Below are 20,777 nucleotides of genomic sequence, written 5' to 3'. Positions count from 1 at the left end.
TATCACAAACTGACTGATGGTGGTGGACGAAGCAAATAACCTGGTGTTTTAAATGTCAGAGAACAAGACAGAGGGAAAGCCAGCAGAGTTATGTTAATATTCCTGAAGTGGCAGTAATTACTAACTCGTGTTTACTCACTGACAAGTTCAAAGGCCGCACTTTCCTTACCAGCTTAGAAAGCCCTGGACCCAAAAATGTCTGCTCTGATTCACAAAATGATAATTAAAAGGAGCAGTATTGTGTAAAACCAATACTTTTGATTTATTGATTCTGGTAGCGTGTTCTGTTTTGTTAGTTTGATTCATTTTCCTGGTTGTGTGCTCTCCGTCGCCCCCTGTGCCATTTTCTCTGTCTCTCTCCTCACACCTGCATCCTGTTAGCCAATCAGCCCCAGCCTCTCAGTCAGGGGTCTCAAACTCCAGGCCTCGAGGGCCGCAGTCCTGCAGTTTTTAGATGTGCCACAGGTACAAAACACTGGAATGAAATGACTTAATGACCTCCTCCTTGTGTAGATCAGTTCTCCAGAGCCTTAATGACCTAATTATTCTGTTCAGGTGTGGTGCAGCAGAGGCACATCTAAAAGTTGCAGGACTGCGGTCCTTGAGGACTGGAGTTTGAGACCCCTGATAGACTCATCTCTTTCTCTCACTCCTTGCTGGATCCTCACGTTACTTTCCTGGTTATAGCCTGTTATTTTTCCTATTCCCTGCTGGCTTTTTCCCCTGGATTCCTGTTTTTCTTCAGCTCTGGCTCCCTGTGTTCCCTGTGTTTTTTTGTATGTTTTTTCTTTTTTTTTTTATCTTTTTTTTGTGTTAAATACCAAAATCCACTGAACTAAAGTCAAACTTCTGGATGTATTTTAAAAAAGAGTATCATGTAAAAGCGACCTTTTTAAGCTTTATAATGTTATTCCCTCATCAAAAACATTCCTGGAGTGTTGCTTTGATTCTTAAATATATATTGTCATGACTTAAAGGAAATTGGGCTGCTGTCTCTTTAAAAACTCCTTCCCTTTCTGAAACTCCAGGTTCAGGAAGTCATCACAACATTGCTCTTCAGTTAACCCTTTAACGACGTTTTTACGTTAAAGGGTTAAAGGGTCATGAGAAGCAACTCTTATAACAAGCTCAGCAGATGCTCAGTTCCACCAGGTGTTTGCTAATTGCTGCTGGCTAGTCTGAAGGAGCCGAGTGAGCTGCTCTGTGATGCGGACGCTTGGCAACTGCAGCTCAGAGGAGTTTAGCGCAGCTGAATGGTTGCCATGGGAGAATCAAGGATTCCTCAAATATGCATGAAAGAATCAAAGCAACACTCCAGGAATGTTTTTGATGAGGGAATAACATTATAACATGATGTAAAGTTAAAAAAGTTGATTTTACATAATACCCTCTTTTAAAATATATGTATAAGTTTGCCTGTAGTTAACTCAAATATTCTAAATTAATAAATTAACTTGTCTGAAGCTTAGAAACCCATGAAAATATCATCGGGGATTTTGAAATAGTTCAAAATATTTAAAAAAATTTATGTTATTGTTCTGGGATTTAGCTAATATTTGTGTCATTCTTACTGTCTGATGTATTGTCATGTAGAACAAAAAACAAACGTGTGACTTAATTATTGTTGCTGGCAGTGGCTTTCAGTGCAACGTATTTTTTTTTAAAACACGAAGTTAAAAAAAAATCCTTTGCCTTTTTTATCGATTATTAAAGACTTTCTGAAATCCAAAAAGTGAAAGAATAACCTGCCTGCGTTTACGTTCACGGAGGCGTTCTCGTCTCATCTGCTTCATATGTGCTCCTTCATCCTCACCTCCCTTTATGTAACGGCTGTGATGGGAACCCGGCAGAACAAAATGTTTTCCCTTCCATGAAACCAGATTAAAAATCATTTCTTAAGATAAAGGGAAATTTTATTCCAATGCTTGTTTAACGTATAGTTAGTTGTGGAATCTGTACCTTCCTAGCACAAACATCTGTTTAGTGTCGCTTTAATTGAAAAGAATTTGTCATGCAAGCACTAAACTGAGTTTGAAGCTGCTGGAGATCCAATTACAAATCCATCAGCTGGTTCCTGGGTGTTTAGGGATTTCTAATGTCACCACAATTTCCCAATATCCGTTCTGCAGGCGTGCCAGAAAGCGCTGCACCGCATTAAAACACCAGAACATATGTAGGTTGATGCTGAACCTCGACTCTTCTCCTGTGCTTAGAGCTTTCTGGGTTTTTTGTTTTTTTAATTCCAGGATGCAAAAGGTGTCTGCAGCAAGCGCAGCGAGGAGCTTGGCTGATGGTGGGATACTTATTATAGCCCTAGCAACAGAGACGGGATTGGAGGCCAAGCAGATAGAGCCTTTCAGCTATTGGTTGGCGAGGAGGACCTTTCAAAGCTCAGAATTTCATCTCATGAAAGCTTCAGTTGCAGCGGGCTGCAGCAGGAGAGGCTGCAGTCGGAAGGTGGTGGGTGGTGGTCAGGGCGGTGCGGGGGGCGTCCACTTCAGTTTATCAATCATCAGAAGGCTCCATCTTCCTGTCTGAAACACACAGATCTGCAGCCTTGATCTTTTCTGAGTGCCTGACACAGGCCAGGTGAAAAGGAAAGATGCTCTTCTGTCGTTGTTTGGATGTTGGATACTTTATTTTATTTTTATTGTTTGTTTTTTGTTTTGCAGAATCGTTTGGTGATTTGTGTGCTAAAAGTGGTTTTAAAGCAAATATGATGTTCGCTGTGCGTTCGCTGCTTGTGTCTTCGCTCTGCAGCTGAAACCGACTCCATCTCACGATCTCACCCACAAGCACTCAGCACAGGTTTACACAACACACACGGTCCCCACCTGAACGCGGCTCCGAGCATGCATGCATATCACACACACACACACACACACCCACGCACACACACACACACACACCCCAAGTTATTTGACCCGCAGGGGGTTATATAAAGTCATAGAGTTGCTGTGTGGGCAAAAAGAAGATTTAAAGGAGCAGTATTATGTAAAATTGACTTTAAAAAGAAAACAAACAAAAAAAAACTTTACATCGGGTTATAATGTCATCAAAAACATACCTGAAGTGTTGCTTTCATTCTTTCATGCATGTTTGAGGAATCCTTTAATCTCCCATGGCAACCAGACAGCTGAGCAAAATGCCTCGGTGGACCTAGCCCCGCCTACAAGCTGCAGCTCCTCCTCTGTGCTGCAGTTTCCATGCTTCTTCCTGGCCACACCTCAGCTCCTTCAGACTAGCCAGCAGCAATTAGCAAACCCCTGCTGGATGCGCATCAGCTGAGCTCCTTATAAGAGCTACGTCTCAGTGCAACGCTGGTAAAAATATTGTTAAATTCCCAATAGAGGAGCCATGTTGTGATGACTTCCTGAAGTTTCACAAAGAGTAGGAGTTTTTAAAGAGACAGAGGCCCAATTTCATGTTTTATCTGTTACTGTAACAGTTGCTTGATTAATACTAATACTAAATACTAAAAATTAATACTAAACCTTTAACGCTGCTAAATAAAGAGGGATGATCTGCGTTGATGCAACGATGGCAATATATGGCTAGAATAGACAAGAAATAAATATATAGATTGATAGCAATAAACAAATAACTTTAATGGACAACAGATGGCAACCAAAAAAATAAAATAAACTCTAACCATACAGGCTGTATCCCCAGTTTCACCATTAGGTCAGATCCTCTGGATCAAACTACCTCATAATGTGTACATGCATGATGCTGAGTCACAGAAACAACAATAAAAGCCAAATAAGCAGAGAAAACTGAATGAAAAGTAAAAAAAAACAAAAAAAAAAAACGAGCAATGCAAAGTCTCTTAGCGACAATGAAAGTCCCAGACATGATTTTCTTTTACAAATAACTTAAAAGAACAACAACAAAAAACTGAAAATTAAATTAAAATAAAATTGAGCTTTTGGAGCTTCTGCTCTTCAATACATTTAAAAATAAATCAAAGCAGCTGTTTCATACTGTGAGCTCATGCAGGCTGATTCAGGATGGAGACGCATAATTGGCAGACATGAACAAGGTTGTGTTACTGGCCTTAAGGCTTCTGGTTTCCCTCTTAAATCCATCAAACCACTGATTTAAAAAAAAACAAAAAAAAAAAACAATAAAAGTCGATCAAACTGCTGTCCATGTGATATATAAATAATCTATAGAAGTAGCAGCATTAACGACGACAAATCTGTTCAGCAGCTTTTTTTGTGTGTGTGTTTGTTCTGAAACTTTACTGAAGCGTTCTCTGCGGTGTAACGTTGTGCATTAGTGTTTAATGTGCATATCTATAACATGCTTGCAGGATGTCCAAAATACCGTAATAGATTCCCTTTTTCTTTTTTTTCTTTTTAATGCTAGAGATTTACTCGCAAATGAGGCATGTAGAAACGATACAGGCACGGAAAATAAAGCACACGAAACGATAAAACGAGCTACGAACGAAGGGCTTCCTCTTAAATGCAAAGTGTTCTCACGGGTGACAACACAACAATACACTAGACCACCGAGGAAATGGTGCATGTATAATTTAGTCATGTTCTTTTTTTATTATCATAGCTATTATTCCGGTTCTTGTGCAACTGCTACATAATGACTCACATTCAAGATATTTTTGTCACTCAGGAAAACAGCTAAAAGTTATAAAAACAAATAGAAAAAAAAAAAAAGTCAAACGTATACCGTCAGAAACAAAATATGGTCCATGTAGGCAGATTCATAACAGAAACATCGAGCCTTGGAAACGTCACCATTGTCATTTCAAACTGGATAGCGTGACAGAAAAAAAAGTACGTAAATACTGTTCAAAGAACAAAATATGTCATAATCATTCTTCAAAGTGAAAAAAAAAAACACCAGCTGGTAAGATTAAGTAAGCACTGGTGGGTTATTTTTTTTTCTCTCTTTTTTTGTAAATTATCCTTTTTTTTCTTTCATTAACAAATTAAATACACATATTGCATGTCACTAAAGCAACGGCCGTTACAGGTCACTTTTTACGATCACCATTTTGGTATAGCAAATTAAAAATAAAAAAAAAAATAATAAAATAAAAATAAATTAGAAATAAAAAAATATCAACATTAGACAAAGCCTGTTTTTTTTCCTCAATCATATGAATACGTAACACCCACAGTATAAGTTAATAAAGTCAAGCTACTGTATATAAATACATCACCAGCATGCACAATATTGAATAAGCAATATTATTGTTGTCATCTTACACTGAAGAAACAGTATAGTAGGCATGTGCATTTAATAAAACGAACACAGAAGTAAACCACAAACTCTGAAGCTGCTTTTATCTGTTTTGGGGTTTTTTTGTCTTTTTTTTTTTTTTTTTTCCATTTTTGTAATTCATTTCCTTAAGTCTCTGCCTTTTAGTAACCCTCACCTCCAAAAAGAATCAGTGGCTCCAATAACACAACAGACTTATCTGTAAGATGCCAAAAACATTTAAATTAGCAGTAAGGGAGCTCATTTTGACCGAATTTTCAAAATGAAATAATCACGTAAAAATTTAGGGGATCTTTGCAGATTTTTCTACTTGTCAGAGTAAAATTAACAGCTTTCAGGGCCCTTACATCTACCACTGGAACCAATGCAGCCTAGTTTTTTTTAGTTTTTTTTTTTAGTGAGGCCTTTCTTTTTTTATTCCCCATTCAAGCATTTTCTCTCTCAAGTGACTCAAATGCATCTCTATCACACAAAATCTAAGTAAGCAGCTTATCTTGACAGAACAAGATCAGTTCCTATGCCAGTGTGAGGCTGCCATTTCAATCCAACAACAACCACTTCAGGCTGATTGGCTGACGTATCAGTGGTTTTTGGCAAATGTCAAAGAGAAAACCAAGAAGACGGAGGCCTCACCTCTCAACTGTCATATATATTTCTATATATATTTGAACTAAGATTTTAACCTCCCACGCTCACCTCTCTTTTTGATTCTTTTCTTTTAACACATGGAAAAATAAAGAACTGCTGCTGCGGTAGTTTCATCGGCGAAAGCGGCTGCCAAAGTCCACCGGCCCTTTGTAATTATTTTGACTTTCTGATTTTCGAGGTGAGGCTTCCCCTTTAGTTGTTGCCCTCCCCGCCCTCGTCGTCCTGCTGGTCACTTGTCCACAGTGTCAAGTTGTCTCGGAGCAGCTGCATGATGAGAGTGGAGTCTTTGTAGGAGTCCTCGTTGAGGGTGTCCAGCTCGGCGATGGCGTCGTCGAAGGCGGTCTTGGCCAGATGGCAGGCCTGCTCCGGGGCGTTCTGGATCTCGTAGTAAAACACAGAGTAGTTGAGAGCCAGACCCAGGCGAATGGGGTGGGTGGGCTGCATGTGCTCCTTGCTGATCTCGTGCGCCTCGTTGTAGGCCTTCTCCGAGGACTCCACCACCGTGGCCCTCTTCTCGCCGGTGGCCACCTCGGCCAGGTACCGGTAGTAGTCGCCCTTCATCTTCAGGTAGAACACCTTGCTTTCATGCTGCGTGTCGCTGCAGTTCTTGATCAGGAAGTTGTCCAGGAGGTTGAGCACATCCTGGCACACGGCCTCCAGCTCTTTCTCAATCTTCTCCCGGTAGGCCCGCACCATCTCGATCTTCTTCTCGTTGCCATCAGCGGAGGTTTTCTGCTCTATGCTGGAGATCACCCTCCAGGAGGAGCGGCGGGCTCCCACCACGTTCTTGTAAGCCACGGACAGCAGGTTCCTCTCCTCGTTGGACAGGGCCTCATTCAACTCCGTCACCTGGAAGACAGAGCACAAATACTGTTAATTCTGAAGAACCATGCCAATTAATCACTAACCTCTCTCACGAACTGGATCTGTCTGAAACCAACAAAGAGAAGTCCCTATCTGAGATGCTTCTGATCATTAAACCACCAACCAAGCTGATGACATGAGCTTTCAAAAAGCAAGTCAACTTCATGGAACCAAAGAGGCGTTTAGTTGAAAAAGAAAAAACTTCCAGTGATCAATTTAAAGCACTTCATAAAAACCTGCAAAAGTTCTGTTAATAGCAAAAGGAAACATTTCTTTTCCATTATAATGATGGAAAATGATGATGGAAGAAATCCTGAGCTTCAGGATTTTGGTTACTAACTGAAATCCTGATTAGTAAGTCAATGCATTGGCATTCTTGCATTGAATGCTAAAGATATTAGAAAAAAAGTTCTAATGTATGGACAGCTGATCAAATATTGCGTCCAAGCAGACTTTTACAACATTGCTCACCTTGAGGTTACAACAAATCCTAACCAATGATGTTTCTTCCTCTTAATTTCCCGGCCGGCTGGATGAACACACCGCTTGTCATTGCTCTGTCGCATCATCATTGAGATGTGAAGTCGACTCAGACCTACTAAAGTCAGCTATGACTGCATGGCTAGAGGTCTGACACGTAACATTGGTGGGTTGACTTCAACCCACTCTCAGAAAAACACTGAAGTCACTTTTTATGTTAAGTCCCTCTCTATACTACCTCTGGTGTTCATAGATTACCAATCAAGCTCTCAATATTTCACGCATTCAAAACGGTGAAGAGAAACTCTGTGTAAAACTCAGGGTAGGCAAGCTGTTGTGCATTAAATAATTGTCAGAAACCCGCTCTAGCTTAGGTAAACATACCGGTTGGGTGAGGAGCTTCAGTTTTCTGGCAAACAACCATCCCAGCCTAATTATCATCAATTACGGACTTCAGTGTGACTCATCCAATGTGTGTTAATGGAAAAAAGTGTGTGCATGACACAATGATCCTGAAATACCTTAACCACACTGCCAATCATCACTATGATAAACCCTCAACCTGCAAAGTCAGCTAAACCCTAAATAAGTCAACTGATACAGGGCTGTTACCACTATGCTTGGTGTCTCTGAGGTGTAACCCTGGCGGGTTGACTTCAAGCCCCCAATCACCTTGGACCTCTCAGAGCAATTTACAAAATTAAGCCACCATTGAGTAGCCAACGAGGCAGGGGCAATAGAGTGTTATTTCTAAGATAACACCTCTTATTAAGCACAAATCATTTCAGTTTTATTTTCCTTTGATGAAACTTCCTCTGGCTGAATTCCAGTGATTTGACGCATCTCACTGCAACCCTTCCAGTATTCAACGGTGGAGATAAATAGTGAGTTTGAATTACTGATTCGCCTTAAATCTATTGGCCTTGTTTTCACTGTCGAGCCACAAAACCTGCTCACCCCTGCCTCTGTTGTCCGATATGGGATTTTGACAACCATGGCTGGAGCAGGGTCACCTCAACCTTCTCAAGTGACTAATGGTGCATTCACATCCGCCCTGCTCAGTTTGCTTTAATTTGACTCTAGTTCATTTGCCTAGAAAATACGGTTTGTTTGGGGTGATGTGACCAAAAAGAAGGTCCGCCCAAAAACCCAGGCTTCTGTTCAGTTGAAGTGAACTCTGGTGCGATTCGAATGCATATGTAAACGCCAAGCGGACCAGAGTCCACGCCAAAAGCAGGAAGCAGCCTGTACCGCAAGGCAACCTGGGTAAATACAACCAAAACAAATATGTGAGTCATGTAGTGACACTCATTCTGTGTTTATATTTCATGAAGAATGAGCTTTCGCCCAGTGTTTACTTCAGTGGTTCTTGGTGCAGCGCCACCACAGGCAAGGGCAGGAACGTTTTTTTTTTTTAAAGGTTTTGTTGGCTCTAGTGGCCTTTATTTGAAAGTAGTTTGACAGGAAATAGGGTAATGAGAGAGGGGGAAGACATGCGGCAAATGTCGCCAGTCGTGCTTTGCCCCTGCGCCGTCACAGCAGCCCCCGGTTTTTCTAAAGGTTTGGGGTTTTTTTTACACATTTCAGTGTGAAAATGAATCACACCAGCTGAAAATGTAACAAATGTTGCGATTTTGGTCCCCAGTTGAACCATGTCTACCAGACTATCAGGTGTGAAAACACCCTAAAAAAAGTCCATTGAACATTCAAAGCCCTTCGATGTATTTAGGAGGGGAAAAAAAACTCCTTCAAATTCATCCACAGCTTCCTTTTCCTCTGATTCCAATGAAATCAGATCCCTTGAGAATGAACTTTAATAATGATTTCTCTGGAGGGAAGCAATCATTAGGTTTTTCTAGCTGTGCTCATTTGGCTGCCGACCGTCCTCCTTCCACAGCAAAGAGGATGAACAATATTCCACTCATCATGCGCAATTCCCAGTTTCCATGGCAATCCATTCATTTAGTGCACCAGTAGTTCCAGCTGCCACGTGTGCAGCTAATGCCAGCTAGCGAGAAATTATATTCAAGATTGTTGGGGGGGTTAGCAGGAAGGGTAGCGGAGTGAAGGGGTTTAGGGAGAGGAAAGGCAAGAGAAGGAGGGACAGAGACGGTTAATGTGCTCTCACGGGGACTGGAGCGGGGGGTGGAGGGTGGCGGGTTGGGGGGCGGCTGCAGTGTAAGTGAAAACCGTGACTGCACGGGTGGTTCACATGTCCCAGTGACCTTCTCTCCGGCTCAAAATGACCTTTTTACCTTTAGTGACATCACTCTGAGCTGAGCCGTTATATTTAGACTCGACTGCATCGGTTTTCTAACAGGATCGGACCGCAGATCGGGTCGGGTTAAAACAGATCATGCAGAAAACACAGGGAATGACTGATTTGAGAGGAGCAATTATTTCTCATTTACGGTTACGTGCTCAGGATGGGGGAAGGTGACGTCACAGCGAGTGGGTGGAGAGGGAATGGACTCGTCCGAGCTTCCTTCGACTCCTCAGTCTTAAGTTCAGGAACAAACCATTCATTGGTTCAATTATTAATATTCTGTAAAAAAAAACTTGCTGGTATCAACATTTTTGATGATTTCAAGTGGCCGACTGTCCTTTAGTTTTAGTTTTAGAGCATATTTGTCACGAGGCTAACATGAAGACGACAGGGCCTCCCCGTTCCGTGGGCCGCAAGGGCAAAGGGATTCCCTTTGGTTAGAGGCTGTTTGGGCCCAGTTTGGCGCTGACTGACACAGCAGACTGGAAAGAAGGGAATGGAATCACTTCTTGCAACGATAAACGATGCACAAGGTAGTGAAACGGTTTTCTCCATTAGCAGAGATGGGTTTTAATCTGGGGGCGTCAGCTCAAGGATGTTGCCGGTACCAGTGACACAGCGATTTTTTTTTTTTCAGCACTGATATGTCATAAAAGGAGAAGGAAAAAGGAAAAAGGGAGGAAGAGAGGCAAGCAGACAAAGGATCTGTTCTCAGCATTGACCAATAAGAGCTGAGCGAGCTAATGTGAGACAGCCCATCCATGTCATCCACTTCACATCAGCTATTACGCCGTTAAATCAGGAGCTGTTAACCCGAAAACGACTCCGAATTGCTGCCTCGGTCGCACACCGAGGAGACGGCAGGGGAAGAAATCTGCTCAATCTGACTCACTGCAGTATGACAGAGAATATTCCAGAGAGAACCTGCTGAATCCTACCTTTTGTTTCAAAGGAGAGAACAGCTCCTGTTGGGTATATTTGAGTAAAAGGTTGGATAAAACATGTTTAAAAGGAGCAGTAGTGTATAATTTATGACAAAGACAAGGAGAAGGCGGAGGAGTGGGAGTAAGGTGGGGGGAGGGAGGTGGTGATGGAGACGGTGGAGGTGAAAGAGGAGGAGGAGGAGGAAGCAGCAGCTTTCTTTTTTTTTTTTCTTTCAGAAGAACCTTACATTGCTCCCAGCACCTCTACCTCCAAAACAGAGGAAAATGAGACAGAGCGGTACCGGGAGATTATCATATCATGAATACGACATTAAGAAATCTGTTGATGCATTGCAGCAGGACGTCACTCTGATGCCGGGCTCCTGTCTCAGTCCACAGATGAACGTCAGGGCCTGCACGCGTTCTCATTGTAGCATCCTCTGAGTCGACAGAAAGGCACCGCCCAATGAGCAGCAGAACGCGGCCTGGACCCGACTCAGAGGACAGGGGTAGGGGTAGGGGAGGAGTCGGGGGGGGGGGGGGGGGCTGGACCCAACTCAGAGGACAAATGGGGGTGGGGGGCTGAGCTGCAGTCCAGCTGATGACAACGTAATAAAGAGATTTACTGCTATTTTACAGCAGCTGCTGAGTGTGGTAGCTGTTAAAACGGAGCTAACAAGAACCAGAAGCATATTCCCACCCATCCCTCTGTCACCATCATCATCACTCAGTCACCATCATCATCATCATCACCATCATCCCCCCCCCGCTGCTGGATTGGACTTACCGACTTCATGGCTGCTGCCATATCATCATATCTCTCTGCCTGCTCGGCCAGCCTGGCTTTCTGCACCAGCTGCTCGCGGTCGACCATTTTCTCTACTGGTTAGTGCTGGGAGGGGATGGGGGGCTTTGCTCGGTCGAGCTGCGCGACGTGGGCTTCGTGGATGAAAACGGCTGATATTTGAAATTGCAGTGCAGTGAAATCCTAGGCGAAGCGCGTGCTGCAGCTGTTCCCTGCTGTCTGTCTGAGGTTCAGTGCAGACAGGACACCCTCTCTCCTCTCTCTCTCTCCTCTCCCTCTCTCTCTCTCTCTCTCCTCTCTCTATCCCCCTCCCTCCATACCTTCCTCCTCCTCCTCCTCTCCCTCCTCTTCACACACTCTCCACGGGCTGCGTCATCACTCGGGAAGGTGGGTGTCTGTGCAAATGATGTAACACTGCATACATGGAAGGCAGACAGACATGAGCAGGAGGATGGGGATGGATGGTACTGAAGGCCTTCTGGGAAATGGAGTTTATTGAAGTGGCAGCAGCATGCTGGCGCAGAAAGCAGGGAATCAACTGGCATTGAATGGTAAGCTGTTATAAGACATAATCAAACATAAAATACATTTATAGGGTGTTCTTTCTCCACTGGTAGTCCGGTAGACAAAATTGTAACATTTGTTACATTTTCAGCTTTGAAACCCTTTGAAAAATATGCTCCCCCTCCTCACACGTGGTGGCGCTGCAACAGGCACCACTGAAGGAAACGACAGGAAAACCTCTGAAGAAGACATGAGTGCAACTTCCTTTCTTCACAAAATGCAAACAAATGGAGTGGCGTCCGATTTTAGCAGTAGCAGGATTTCTCTTTTCTCTTTGCTGAACGACCACGAGCCATTTCTCCTGCTTGCACTAGACTTGCTGTATTTACCCAGAATACCCTGCACTCAAGTCGAGCGTTTTGGCGTCCACATATGCATTAGAACCACACCAGAGTTCTCTTCCACCAAAGAGGGTGCGGTTGTGAGGCCTTGTGGAGTTACGGGGATTCGAGGAGGTGGAGGTCTCATGCCGACCCTGATGAGATGCCGCCCTGGACCGATGCCCATGTCACCCATATCAGAAACCGCCACTGTGCCTGTGCTTCAACAGGCCTGGGTCAAATAATCAGATCATGAGCAGGATGTGACTGCATACCAAGGAAGTAATTGAGTGATTTTGATTCAGGCTTGTTGAACCAGGCGCTCATCTAAACGTTACAGGACATGGAACCTCAGAAACTGGAATTGAGGACCCCTGATCTAAGGTATGGTCAGGGGTCCTGATCATTCCATCACTTCATTGTGACATGAAGGAAAGTGGTTTTAAAAATGTTTGCTAGTTGAAATCTGACTTGTGGAATTTGTATTTTATGAATCTGATGGACCTAAATAGATCTCAGTGCAACTGACTGGCTTCAGAGCAAAAACAAAACTGTTTATTTGATGAAAAAGACTTGAGCAGGAGCAGAACTTCAATTTTCAGCAGAACAATTAGAACAAATTGGATTAATTTACTGTCATATGTTAGTTTGCACACACTCTCGATTCGGTTAACTCTTCAGACTTGCCAAAAAGTATTTTCAGCTATCATTGAGGCGATGTCACATTTTGTTGGTCTGTGACATAAAATTACAATACAAAACATTGACAAAAAGTATAAAAATAAAAAGGACTCAGGGTTAGAGATACTGATTTGTAAACCTCTATAAAAGATTTCAGCTTCAACAACTACTCACTAGAATATTTAATATGTCTCATTTTATTTAAAATGTTGATTTTAAGCCTCTTTTACAACTCTGGGTCATCAAGATTTGACATAGTTTGATTTTGATTTATAGGTTAAGCTAGAAAATTTTATCAACTTAAAATCACCTCATGGATTTTTCTATTGTAATTGTTTACATGTCAAAAGTTTTGTTTGTATTGTGTATATTTTGATCTAGAGATATTTTGATTTCAGATTCTTAATCTTTCTCACAATGCTGTCTCTCCCGACCTGCAACTTTAGCTGTTACAGCTCCACCTTCTGGTCAGGATTAGTAAAGACTGTTCCAGTAATAATTTAGCTCCACTTTCTTTACTTTCGTTTCTGGGGAAATTCATGTGTTACAGTGTGCAAACGTTTAACTTGATAAAACAAAATACAGAGGAATTATGCAACAGATTAGGATAAGCATGTTCTGAACTGCCTCATTCAAGTATTGGGTGTCTCATATTTGATGTGACTGTGTGTTAATATTTGTGTTCCCAATAAACCCTCTGGATTAATCAGAAAAATATTTATTACGCTTAAATTACATTGTCTCTCATTTAAAGTCTGGAAGAAAAAAATACAAGAACACACACAAAAAACTTTCCATCCATGCATCCATCTATTCATCCATTTTCTTGTGCTTTTCCGGGGTTGGATAGAAGCCTAAGTAGGGAGGCCCAGACTTCCCTCTTCTCTCTGCCAGATGAAAAATACAAAGAAAATATGATAGCCAATTAAATTAGATTAAATGTGGAAGAAACATTTCCCAATTTTTCTCATTGTCCATTTGCCAGGCCAACGTTATCAGTGGACTCCATCTGGCAATGTCTTACAAAAGTTTCTGGAGTTTGTGGATGCGCTGCTGCTGCTCAGAGCGAGACCACAGAAAAACGTAGCAGAGCACAAAGCCCCAAATTTTGCAGCGCTCTGAGAAGCCACAAGGTAGTTTATTTTTACACTGCAACTGAAATGTGTGGTTTGCAGACTGGGTAGCATGATTTGTGTGAAATAAACAGCAAGCTTCATACGTTGCACATTTTTTTTGGTGCATCCTGTTCAATTACTTAAACTCCTGTTAATTTGGGGTGGGTTTTATTTTTCGATGACAAAATGTCAGCAATTGTTACCGGCTTTTTTGTGGGAAACATTTTTGCTTGAACGCTGACATTGGCTTGTGGTAAAAGGGTCACGTTTAGAAAATCTTGTTCTAGTGGGATTTTCTTGATAGTTACAGAACAAGTCTATTTGAGGTCATTGTGGGGAAAAAAGTGCCAAGTTGAGCTGCACCCCATTCAGTGTTCAGTTGTTTATTGTTTAAAATGTTCACATACAGTATTAATGTTTTCTTACATATTCTTATCCCTAGAAAAGAAATGTATTTATTTGCACTTAAAAAACAAAAATGTAAATTTTTAAGAAAGTTCCAACTCAGGACAAAACTAGGCCTAACAATTAGGATCAATCCCTTTAGCTCTTGCTATTAAGAGTAGAGTTAAAACTATTTTAGTGAGTAACTACTACCGGTCTGAGTAAAGTTTGCTCCACTTTTCTCTTTAGGATGTAACATTATTAAGTTTTTTCATGTTCAGTCAATTTCAAATCACAGCATCTCAATAAGATCCAGATCTGGGCTTTGACCTGACTCAGGATTTTCCATTTTTGAATTCTCAGATAGTCTTTATTGGTATGTTTTGGGTCACCGACCACATTGAAAGGTCCGGTTCTACTTCAGTTTTATTTTGTTTACATGTTTTATATTTTCCCCTTATATACTGTAAGTGCACCATGAATTTTATACGGTATAATCTAAAGTGGATGTGACCATGACACATCCACTTTCATGCTTCACAGTTGTTAAGAGACTCTTTTCTAGGACTGCTATAAAATGTCCTCTGTTCTGGTGTCCAAATAATTCAGATTCATCTGTCTAATGAACATCATTCCTGGAATCCTGATCTTTGACTACGTTCTTTCTGGCAATATAAGGGGTTTTTTTGTTCTCTCAGAGTGAATGTTTCCTGTTGTTTTTTTAAAATTGTTTATTAAGAAACACATTCTTAAGAGTACAGTTCTGCATGCTGTGGTGGCGTAGGGTCTAGCGTGACCCACGTTTGGAGGCCTTGAGTCCTTGACGCAGCCGTTGCGGGTTGAAACATGACAAAAATGTTGTAAAGTTCAAGGCGCCATACGTGTCGGACATGTCCAACCCAGATCTTTCAAAATCAGTTTTCCTTTTTACATTTCAGTCCATCCCAATTATCACAGTAGCTGTCAAAACTTGTGTTTCTTTTAGGAGCAGCTTGCCACCTACCCTGCCGACTAAAGGTCAAGAGAGGAAGTGTTTATTTTCCATGGCCTGTGAACTGGGTCAAGCCACGTAAGCAGGAAGTGGAGGAGTTTAAAAAATGGCTCTAATCAAGGCAAAAATATTCACACTGTGAGCTTTACTGCAGACAAACGGTTCAGATTGAATAATTGTGCTTGACTCTTCTTGGAATTGGTTAGAAGTTATTTAATTTTATATCTTAAACAGTTTGTTCAGTATTAATGTAAAGAACTCCTAAATGGTCACTACATACTCCAAATGTATCTTCTTCTTGATGCTAAGATGCAATGAAAAAGGTAAATTATTGACTTGATGCTTTCAATTGATGTCTTCCCTCTCATTTGTTTTCAAACTGCAGTCTTACGGTGCACAGTCTTTGCTGAACTAATGAATCCATCCACTTGCTTCAAAGAGGATTACAGCTCCTTCTGCTTAGCTTAGTTACCTCAAATTAGGATGAAGCTAAAGAGAGGTCTGCTGTCTACAGCAGCCATCTGTCTGCCAGGTGGACAGTCGGGAGCTGCCGGCGCTGATGGAGACCAGACTAGAGCTGGATGTGTTGATATACCCTGACGAGGTGAGGGTCGCCACCCCGGAGGACCTCAGGCAGTGGGACCTGGAGACCGCCAGCCAGGTCTCCATCCCCACAGTTCGACTCTTTGTGGCTCTTTACCCGTACAACCCGGCTGCCATGTCTCCCAACCCTGACACAGCGGCGGAGGAGTTGCCCTTTGTGCCTGGCCAGATCATCAAGGTAAAGACGCTTTATGTTTTAGTGATTCTCTGCAATGTGTGTTGTGCTTCCTCATTTTCAATCTGCAGAGAGGTTTCTTTGAAATTAGATACTGCTGCTGTTTCCTGTTTGTGCAGGCCCGCTGAACATGTACAGAGACATGAACTCTTCTCTTGAGTTCCTGTAACTGTTTTTTTCTTTTCTGTTTTTGATGCTCATTTAGGTGACTTGCCGCCTTTTTTCACTCCCCCCCCCCCCCCCCCCCCCCCCCCCCCCCACACACACACACCCCATTCGTGTTTTCATATCTTGTGGAAACTTTACATTTGCTTCCATTAATTTTCTACAACTTAACCCCAAACAAAAGTCAATTCACATCTTGGTCCTTAACCTGACTTCTTACCCCAAAAACATGGAAACCAAGAAAATGTCCCCACAGAGAGCAGTGGTCCCCACAAGTCCACATTGTTGAAAGAATAGGTCCCCACAAGGATATAAGAACCTGGTTCATACACACACACGCAAACACTCACACACAATATGCTTTAATATCTTCACAAGGGATTTTTCATTCATTTCTATGGCTAACCTTGGCCTTGTAAGGAACAGTGGGTCCTCAAAACATAAGTATTTGTGGAGAAAACGGGCCTTACAATGTATAAATACAAGGAGACACATGCACACACTATGTATGTCTGGGTGTGTTCACGAGGACTTTGCATTGACTTCGTTATTATTTTTCATTCATTTCTGTAGTCTAACCCTGCTCTTTATCCTAAACTTAACCTTTACCAGTTCACATCTAACCGTTAGTCTAACCTCATCTCAGTTCACACCTTAGTCCTAAACCTAACCCATAACCCCAATACTGCCCTTCTTAAAAGGCCTGTGGTTTGGGCCCCATAAGAAGCAGCGGGTTCCCATAAAGTAGCGTTAGAAATATGGTCCTTACAATGTATTAAATACAAGAACACGCTCACACACACACACACCCACACACCGGTATTTCTAGCAGTATTATGACATTCTTTTGAGTTCTATGCTCTCTCACTTACCCTTGATTTAAGCATTACCGGTACATTCCCAACTCCTGCCTTAACCTAAACTTGATTCAGAAAATGGTGCTCCCTTGGTTTTTGAATAGTAAAGATAAATCCACAATTATTCATAACCCTAAAAGATTTAGGTTTGTGTTAGATGATCTTGTACAACACTTTGGAACGGCAACATACTATTTGTAAAGTGCAATAAAAGTAAATTTGACTTGACTTAAAATTATTCTAATCCTACCAAGAGGGCTTTTGTTTTCAACATTAAATAAGATGAAGAAAATGAAGATAAAAAACCAATATAAAAGTGTGAGTTTTCTAATTATGTCTTTATTTACATGTGAATGAATAACAGCTCATTGAAAAAATTAGGTACATTTCTTCAAACGGCAATCAAACTCTGCTCTTTGCATGTTTTAAATGGTACGTCAGTAATTTGTGTTCAGTATTGCTCTCCGAGTCTTTTAACTTGGAAGGCCTCTTTGCCACTAAATGCTAAAATAAACATTTTCAAATCTTTGACTGGGCCACTTCAGAACATTAATAATTTTACTACCTGTCAGGAAGTCAGGAGAAACACGTTAGCAAAATTAGCAATCTAAAAATATTCTGAAAAAGCAACCTAAACAAGTGCACACATTAATGTTTGAACAAAGTGATGAGACGTGCGGTCTGTGTGCCTCGCCAGGTGTTTGGAGACAAAGACTCCGATGGTTTCTACCATGGAGAGTCTGGTGGTCTCTCCGGCTACGTGCCAAGCAACATGGTGGCTGAAGTCCCAGTGGACGACGAGTACCTGAAGCACGTTCTCATGCAGCAGGGTTTCCTGCCCGTGGACCACACAGGTACCAACTCTTCATTTTCTGCAAGAATGTCAGACTGTGACTCGCAGACAGAAAATAGAGAGAAAATGAACCTAAATCAGCAAAAACACATTTTGCACTCAAGCATCTTTAATATTATTGACTGGAAAAATCTGATTAGAGCTAAACCCTCTTCCAGTTCCTCTGAGCTCATGTGCAAGGTTAGCTTAGAGCAGTTTTCTTTATGTAGGAAGTGGTAACAAAAAAAAAGTTATTTAGCATTTTGTGTTTGTGGGTTCATAAGGCAGGCTTGAAATTTAAATACAGCTTCCCTACTTGTTTTTTTCTTCTTTATTTTACTCTTGTTTAAAGAATACGTTTGCACATTTTCTCCAAAACAGGTATGTCTTTAACACCAGAGCTAAGTGATGTTGCCAGCATTCGTGAAGATGTGATCGTTAGAAGAATGGTGGCGTTATTCGACTACGATCCATGGGAAAACTCCCCCAACATGGACAGTGAAGTGAGCGCTTCAAATGTCAAACTAACCACAGACTTCTGCATATTACTTATGTATAGGGGGGTCTTCAACCCTAAAATGAATTTCCTTGGGTTTCAGGTCGAACTGGGCTTTCGATCTGGAGACATCATCTATGTGTTGGGTGACATGGATCAAGACGGTTTTTACTTTGTGAGCACAAACTCTGCTGTGACTCTATGACTGATTTCTAATTTAATGTTTGCACAGAAGTTCATTTTTCTCGCTTTCTCTCTCTCTCTTTTTTTAAAAGGGAGATCTTCACGGAAGACGAGGTTTGGTTCCCTCAAACTTCCTGCAACCCTTACCCTGGAGTTAGACACCTTTCTTACACCTCTGCTACTAATACCAAGTCACATACACAATCAAATCAGCAGCTTTTACTGAGAAAATGTAAATATGTCAAATATTTGTGTATATTTTTATTTTATATAGTAGTGTTGTATTACTTTTGCTGTAGAAGGCCTTCAAAGTATGACAAGTAGCCCACCACAACAATCAGGATGATGAACAATGAAGAGAAACAGGTTATAGGATAAGATTCTTTATTGATCATTTTAAATAAAAACTCCAACTCACCTTATAGGGGAAAAAAAGAGACAATTTTTAAAACCATGATTTAGTCAAGAATATATATATTTTTTGTAATCCAGCAAAATTATTTCCAGAGAATTTAACTTGAAGGATGTCTGGTGACTTCTAGCCTTAAAAAAAATACACTTTTAGTCACAGAATTGTGCAGACCAGAGTGTCTGAATCTAGTTTGCCTTATATTGTGTTCATCTGCTTTCTAAAACATGCTTAATCTCTGATGCAAGAGGTAATAAATAACACATTAAAACATTCATGTAAAAACAAAAAAGCTCAGAAAACCAAGTTAAAGCAACAACTGCAACATCATGCTTCCATCTACAGATCAGACTTAATCATTTTCTCAACAAATGTTATCAATATTAACATCAATCTGTTGGTTAATAGAACATTGTACAAAGTGTAAAAAAGTTCAAATCAAGTGCATGAACTTCGACGTCATCTGGCTTGATTCTTCTTTAACTCTCCTCTGCAGCTAACAGTATACTCATCCATAAAGTAGGAAACACTACACTGTGTAGTGAAGTTTAGTAGTGCTTTCTACTTTATGGGTGACAACACTGTATGTCAGTAGCTTCTGGGCGCTCCCGCTCAAACTCCGAAGAATGACGGCGAAGGTGAAGGTGAAAGCTGGTTTCCACAAACTTCCAACTCAACATCATTCAACAAAAAAACAGAACAAAACTACCGAAGCATAGTGTAAAATCAAATTGATAATGAAGCATTTTAATGTAAAAAGAGACAAAACGGTAAAAACAATCAACAAGTTTCCCAATGATTAGATAAACCCACTAATCAAGATCTTACCAGCGTATCGACTTCTGAAGAAGAGAGGAAACCCAGAAGTGAGCGCGATCTTTTTATTAACCCTGTCTGAGCCACGTGGTCAACACAGGAAAAGCTCACACGCGCACCCGCACGCACACACACGCACGCGCACACACACTTGTGGTTAGCGTGCTGAAGTGTCTGAACACATCCTTAAAGCTGAAATAAAAGTTAATTGCCATAAAATAGAATGTTTTCCATCTTTCTTGATGTTTTTGTTTTCATTATTTGGTTTTTGAACTTGTGGTTGATGTGACTCAAATTACTCATTCATTTTGTTTTGTAACTTTTGATATTTTATCATAAATACTAAATGGTTCAATTGGATGTTCTTTGATGTTGCAGAAGTGTCTCTGAATTCATGTATTTTCAATGATCGCTCTTTTGTCAGTTTGAATGTACAGTTCGAAGACACACTCACGCGAAGACGAGGATGCAAATTCAAACTCTGAACCCATGAATGCATCGCTGCTGCTGCCTCCCTTTTTAAGGAAATAACCCTCAGAGATGAAGCCTTGCATTGGCGGCAAATTTGGACCCTATTGATTCCAGACATCAATAATAATTCACATGAAAAAAATGATCTAGAAAGCTTAAATTTCAGGAGATCTTGAGGTTAAAAAAAAAAAGAAAATAAAAAGGATGGAAGCCATGCAGGTGTTTCATTCTGCGTTTCAGATTACAGGAAGGTCTTCATATTTCTGAGAACTTCTTCACGCCTACCTCTGTGTGTGATAAGGCGTGTGTGTGTGTGGGCGTGTGCATGCGTGTGTATGTGTGTGTGGGGGGGGGGGCTGTTGCAGAGGCTTCCCCATCCCCAGGCGAGGCGGTACACGCTCTGCTCTGCAATGTGCATGCAGCAACAGAAACTTTGCAAACGGAGCAGAGACAGCCTTGTGTCCTCCGTTGTCATAACAATG

General features: G+C 41.3%; 2 protein-coding genes across 7 annotated transcripts; one reads left to right on the top strand and one right to left on the bottom strand.

Moving 5' to 3' along the window:
• Positions 1 to 3,590: 3,590 nt before the first annotated feature.
• On the bottom strand, positions 3,591 to 11,459 carry LOC102218733 (14-3-3 protein gamma-B). Its single transcript, XM_023351499.1, has 2 exons — positions 11,216 to 11,459; positions 3,591 to 6,744 (listed from the first exon to the last, which is right to left on the bottom strand). The coding sequence occupies exons 1-2, from the start codon at positions 11,300 to 11,302 to the stop codon at positions 6,088 to 6,090; spliced, it is 744 nt and encodes a 247-aa protein (XP_023207267.1). The 5' UTR covers positions 11,303 to 11,459; the 3' UTR covers positions 3,591 to 6,087.
• Positions 11,460 to 11,610: 151 nt separating this feature from the next.
• Positions 11,611 to 20,045, top strand: LOC111612002 (RIMS-binding protein 2-like). Of its 6 annotated transcripts, none has more exons than XM_023351500.1 (6): positions 11,611 to 11,784; positions 15,803 to 16,069; positions 17,786 to 17,942; positions 18,302 to 18,423; positions 18,520 to 18,591; positions 18,692 to 20,045. In XM_023351500.1, exons 1-6 carry the CDS (start codon positions 11,782 to 11,784, stop codon positions 18,755 to 18,757), a joined length of 687 nt encoding a protein of 228 aa, XP_023207268.1. In that variant the 5' UTR covers positions 11,611 to 11,781; the 3' UTR covers positions 18,758 to 20,045. The 6 variants fall into 6 exon arrangements, with proteins under 6 accessions (XP_023207268.1, XP_023207269.1, XP_023207273.1 ...); XM_023351501.1 differs by having other exon boundaries at positions 15,283 to 16,069; XM_023351505.1 differs by having other exon boundaries at positions 11,611 to 15,366; positions 15,806 to 16,069.
• Positions 20,046 to 20,777: the final 732 nt, after the last annotated feature.

This window comes from Xiphophorus maculatus, chromosome 18 (assembly GCF_002775205.1).
Source record: "Xiphophorus maculatus strain JP 163 A chromosome 18, X_maculatus-5.0-male, whole genome shotgun sequence".
In the NCBI taxonomy this organism is placed as follows: Eukaryota; Metazoa; Chordata; class Actinopteri; order Cyprinodontiformes; family Poeciliidae; genus Xiphophorus; species Xiphophorus maculatus.
The sequence above is the reverse complement of the archived record's forward strand: the minus strand, read 5'-3'. Positions and strand labels throughout refer to the sequence as shown.